Source organism: Merops nubicus, unplaced genomic scaffold (genome assembly GCF_000691845.1).
Source record: "Merops nubicus isolate BGI_N331 unplaced genomic scaffold, ASM69184v1 scaffold17996, whole genome shotgun sequence".
Lineage (NCBI taxonomy): Eukaryota > Metazoa > Chordata > Aves > Coraciiformes > Meropidae > Merops > Merops nubicus.
This window is the reverse complement of record NW_008614556.1, coordinates 17718-23444: the sequence shown is the minus strand read 5'-3', so window position 1 is coordinate 23444 and position 5727 is coordinate 17718. Positions and strand designations below refer to the sequence as shown.

Here is a 5727-nt window from a genome sequence, read left to right as displayed (position 1 = left end):
CCCCAGAGCAGCACGGCCCGCCTCCTCCTCCTGCTCAGCCCGCGGCCGCCGACGTTCTCCACAACGTGCCCGCGGTGCTCAAAGAACAGGCGGCTGAGGCAAAAACGAGTCCTTTCGGAGAGGAAGTTGGTAGGTCCTGACGGGCATCGGCTGGGGGGGGGGGGGGCGGGCAGGCAAGCGTCTGGAGACAGCGCTGAGCTGCTCCTTGCCCTTCTCAAGGAGATCAGCTATATGCTCCTGATGTGAGGGAGTTCCGATGTGGGAATTTGGATATTAGTGTTCCCCAGGGCTTAGGGCTTTTGGGGCCAGTCTTGTCTAACGTCTCTATCAGTGATCTGGATGAGCGGATTGAGGTACCTTCAGTAAATCTGCAGATGGCACCAAATTGAGCGGGAGTGTTGGTCTGTTCGAGGGTGGGCTCTGCGGGGGGATAGGGACAGGTTGGATCGATGGACTGAGATCAGTTGTATGAGATTTAACAAGGTCAAGTGCCAGGTCCTGCACTTGGGTCACAGCAACCCCAGGCAGTGCTCCAGGCTGGGGGAAAAGCCAACCAGCCAAGAAGGCCACCAGCATCCTCGCCTGTATCAGAAATAGTGTGTCGGAGCAGAAGCAGCGTGGCCAGCAGGAGGGAGGTGATTGTGCCCGTGGACTGGGCACTGGGGAGGCCACAGCTTGAGCACTGGGGGCAGGTTTGGGCACCCCAGGGTGAGGAAGAGCTTGGGGGGCTGGGGCGGGTCCAGAGAAGAGCAACGTGGCTGGGGAGGGGTCTGGGGAACGTGGCTTGTGAGGAGCGTCTGAGGGACACAGGGCTGTTCAGCCTGCAGAAGAGGAGGCTGAGGGGAGACCTTACTGCTATCTCCAGCTCCCTGACAGGAGGCTGCAGTGAGGTTGGGGTTGGTCTCTTCTCCCAAGTAACCAGCATAGGACAAGAGGAAATGGGCTGAAGTTGCCCCAGGGGAGATTTCAGTTGGATATTAGGAAGAATTTCTTTACTGCCAGAGTGGTGAGAGGTTGGCCCAGGCTGCCCAGGGAGGTGGTGGAGTTCCTAGCCCTGGAGGGGTTCAAGTAACATGTGGAGGTGGCACCTGGGGACATGGTTTAGTGGTCATGATAGTGTTGGGTTGGTGGTCAGACTTGATGATCTTAGAGGTCTTTTCCAGCCTTAAAGATCCTGAATATTGTTATAAAATCTTATAAACTTTCTGAATAAGTCTGCTGTGTGAATGACCAGTGTCCCAAGGAGTGTAGTGGTCAGGTTGCCTTTGGCCATAGCCCCTCCTTGGCTGAGAGGGGAAAAAGGTCTTGCCCAACTTCAAAGTTAAAATACTGTTTTGTTTCTCACTGTTTTTTATAGCCTTGTGTAGCAGTCAGTTGCCAAACAGACAGAATTCTATGTCAAAGAAACTGCAGGGTCCAGGAACCTTTTCTTCAGATTCCTTTTCTTATTATGCACCTATGGAAAACTTTATTTTTTAATTAACAATAAATCACTTTCCATTTAAAGTGATGATTTCCTGTCTCGCCGTGTGGTGGTGCCAAATTCTTTTCAAAAAGTGGGTTTTTAAGAAACCACTGGTCGTAGTATAACTTGAATTATCAAGAGTTAAGGGCTTGTTTTCAGTTGCTTGTCTTGGTATCAACACTAATAAGACTTTTTCTCCCTCATGTAGTGTTTGGGCTGTTTAATTAAAGTCAGCTTTATTGCTCCTTCTCATTGTGAAATCCTTTAGTAATCAACAGAGTTTGAATGTTAGCCCACTCAGTGTTCTTCTCTTGGATTTTCCCTTGGGGATTTCAGCCCATTTCCTGAAGACAGGGAAATATCACCAAGCATCTTTTGCTGACAGAAGAGCTGATTCTAGCAAACTAATTATGCTGTACTATAAATCATATATCAACTTAATGTCAGAAACGGAGCCCAGATCAGGAGTTCTGCCTACACTGTATTTTTTTTTAGCCCCTGAGCATCTGGTTGTGGCATATATTAAGATTTTCTGTGTTTATTAAGTGTGTAAGTACTTTCTGTTTTCTTGACTGTTAGAACAGACTGAAGCTTGCCTTAGTTTCATCCCCTGGTATAGAAAGCAGGAGAAATCCTGGTGTAGAAAGTGGAAGAATATTCCTCCCACACCTGCAGTATGTCTTTTTTGCAAATTTGAGTTCAATTTAAAGAAGTAAAAACTTCATGTATCTGTTGGTTTGCTTGTTTTCATTAGTAGGGACACAATTACTGAGTGGTTTTGGTTTGTAGTGTGGTATCTTGAGCTAATATCAGCATTATGTAGCCATGTTAAAAGATACTTTTATTAGTTCCATTAATGTTCCCTTCTGGTGTCTGAGCTGCTGCATTAGGTTACATCAACATAGCCTCAGGCGTGTATTTTTAAGGGGGCTCTTAAAAAGACTTGAGAAATTAGATCTATTTTTCTTTATTATAATACTTAGTGTGCTGTATTTAGTTGATCTGTGAACGGTGGCAGAGTTCTGAATTCTTTCTTTGTTTTGGGTTTTTTTGTTTGTTTGGTTGGGGTTTTTTTTGCTGTTGAATGGAATTCATCATAACTGAAAATTGCAGGTCTGTGTAGTAGTAAGTTTAGCAGATCAACCTCTTGGAAGATAATTCTGATAAACTCTGCTTAACATGTACAAAACCTGTCCTGGTTCCAGACACGCTATTTCGTGGATCACCGCAGAGTGCGTGTGGTTGGGGGACAAGGAGGAGGAGGGGGTCATTCTTTCTATAGTGAACCCCGAAAAATATTTGGAGGTCCTGATGGTGGAAATGGAGGTGATGGCGGCCACGTCATTTTGAAAGGTGAACCTCACTAAATCTGGTTTGTTTTTGTTTTTTCACATTATTGTATCACTGGACACCCCCTTCCCCTCAAAAAAAGACAGCCTGGCACCACAGTTTGGTGGGAGCTGGTAAGCTGGTAAATGTAATTGCCAGAAATGTTAAGATGGTTATTTCTGTACAGGATGTCTTTGCTTTTTAAGCTTTGTCCAGAGTTCTCGTAACAGGGACATAAATGACACTGAAGCATTAGAAAGCATTTGGAAAATCAAGGTGTTTTGCAGACATTTCAGTGGCTGGTGCCTGTCTTATGAAAAGGCTGGGATCTGATCAAATTTTACTCCTGAGATGGATAAAGCTGCTTCTGCCACCACCCTGCTAATCTAGCAAATGAATTTTTGTGTTTCATAATGGTTGGTTTTGGAACGACAAGTTAATAAAGTGCATGGTTAATAAACCTAAGCAGAGGAGTAAACTTCATCATAACTTACATTAAAATTAGTCTTCCCTGATATGTTTTCGTTGAGACAGGATGTGCATTCATGCAACCTTTAAAAAGGGATAGAACAGTCGAGAGTTTGCATTTCTGTGCCTCTTCTACTAGAACAGTGTTTAAAATATGTGTATTTTGCTTCACAGCTGACCAGCAAGTGAAATCCCTTTCTTCAGTCCTCCCATTCTACCAAGGTTGTCATGGAGAGAGAGGGGGAAGTAAAAACTGCTATGGAGCCAACGGCGCCTGCGTGTACGTGAAGGTCAGTGCACTGAGGCTGCACACTGGAGGGTCAGCTTCCTGGTAATGGCACTCATTGTCAGGCTGATGACCTCGTTATGAGAAGACCTGGTGTGGTTTTTCAGAGAGCCATGTGTGCTGTCCCTGCTGAGACAGGGCTGCCTGGCACACAGGCTGATCAAGCTGGTTTAAATGGTGTATAAAAATTGGGCTTCTTTGGAAAGTACATCTGGCCAAAACAAACAGGGTTCTGATTTCCTTCTAGGGTTGATCTACCTAGAGCAATTGCAACACAAAACTTCTTACACAGGAGCAGACTTTCTTCTTTCATAATTGTTTTTTCTTCAGCGTACCTGTTTTGGTGCACACCTACAATATGTTTCTTACCTCACTGCTGTGCTTAGAGTTCTTTGCATAAAAGAGAAAAAGGGTTAAAGTACTGTTTAAGTTTTAATCAAGTGTAAATGTCTGACAGTGCTGTTTGGGTACAGAAAATGAGCCTCATGTGGTGCACTTCTCTCTGGATTCCCCAGCTTAAGAATATGGAGGAATGATTTTCAACAAATCTGAAATCAGCTGGTAAAGGATCTGCTGAAGACAGCTCTGCTGCAGCGTCTGAGCTTCAGGGGAGTGCCTCTCTCTTCTCTTCCAGGTCCCTGTCGGCACGTTGGTTAAGGAGGATGGGAAGGTCATGGCTGACCTGACCCAGGATGGTGAGGAATATGTTGCAGCATACGGAGGAGCTGGAGGGAAAGGCAATCGCTTCTTCCTCTCCAACGAGAACAGAGCTCCCACGTTCTTCACTCCAGGAGAGCCAGGCCAGGAGAGGGTCCTCCATTTGGAAATGAAGACAACGGCTCACGCAGGACTGGTGAGTGTCGCTGTCGTTCTTCAGCTTCCTATCATTGCAGGATGACACTTGACTGACTGAAGAAATAATGTTTGGTAACATTTTTGTTAGTCTTTTGCTTTGCTTGTTTAGAGATGCAACTTGATGCTTTCTTGCTGTTACTTGGTGGAAGGGTGTCCAAAGTGATCTGCAGAGCTGTCACTCTCTTGTTACTTTACGTCATTGCTTTTGCTAAAATCAACACTATATACAGAAAAGCAATGTTGAGGATTCATCAGTGATCAACAGACTTACTGAGGATGTACAGCAGGCTTTGTCTGCTGATTCTGCAGATGACCAGTACAGTATGGAGAGTTCTGCTAAATTCTTTTTTTTTAAATAAACTTCAAATCCTCTTCTATTTGATCCTTCTATTTCTCTTTACAGATATGAAATATTTGACTTTGTCAGTTTAAGGTTTAGCATCCTCTGAAATGAAAATACTATGTAGACATGAATGCCAAGTCAATGAATGGCTTAAGCTGTTTTCGTTTAAGAATGGAAATGTTTTAATACCAGCTGGTAAAGCTGTTAAAATTACACTTTGCTGCAAGGACTTCTTGCTGGAATTCAGCAACTGCAGAATAAGTGTCTGGTGTAGCAGAATTTATTTAGAGATTGAGAAAAGAGTTGGCATCGGTGGGTCAATACACTTAATTCTCTGACCAGCTGGGCACTCTGGTTCACTTCTCACATTTTTGCCCCTAACTTGGAAATCTGAGATCAATGTATTCTGTACTTTACTTCCTCTGACAAGAATTCAGACTGTCTGACTTCAGCAAATAGGAGAATTTAGGATTTGATCGACTTTCATCTGGAAATTACTGACCACCCGTGTAGCTATTTTGTGTCAACTACAGGATTCCCCAGAGTAACTTCATTTCTGAGATAGGTTTGTTTAATTTCTTGCCTTCTCCCAAGAAGGCCAAGTTTCAGTTTAGTTCTTTGATATCAAGACTATGAAAATTCCAAACTTGTAGGCTTTCTGGTTACTTACAGGCCAAAATATGTTACTGAATCAGGGACAAAGCCAAACTGAATTATTTTGGAAAATAATAAATTGGACTTGGAAAACAGAGATAAAATAGGAAGTGCAGGGCAATGTGCCATTATTTCAGGGTAAAAGAGATTTTATGGTACATATCCTTTTGGCTCTCAACAAAGTAAATACTTAAGATGGCACAAAAAAAAGCTAAAGGGACCCTTCTGTGTTTGATCCTTTTAATGCTTGTGAGAAAATAGATGTATAAATGAAACAGGCTTTAAGGAGTAAGGAAAGAGGGAAGCCAGAATGCTTTTCAGAGCTAA

The 5727-nt window shown here is 43.7% G+C and overlaps 1 protein-coding gene across 1 annotated transcript in view; it reads left to right on the top strand.

Moving 5' to 3' along the window:
* Positions 1 to 9: 9 nt before the first annotated feature.
* Positions 10 to 5727, top strand: part of MTG2 (mitochondrial ribosome-associated GTPase 2) — a gene marked incomplete at its 5' end in the record, with an annotated part of 6760 nt that continues 1042 nt past the window's right edge. The window contains 4 exons of the mRNA XM_008942281.1: positions 10 to 129; positions 2671 to 2818; positions 3437 to 3552; positions 4183 to 4401. Of these exons, the coding sequence (XP_008940529.1) occupies positions 10 to 129; positions 2671 to 2818; positions 3437 to 3552; positions 4183 to 4401 (603 nt within the window). The remainder of the gene's footprint in view (positions 130 to 2670; positions 2819 to 3436; positions 3553 to 4182; positions 4402 to 5727) is intronic.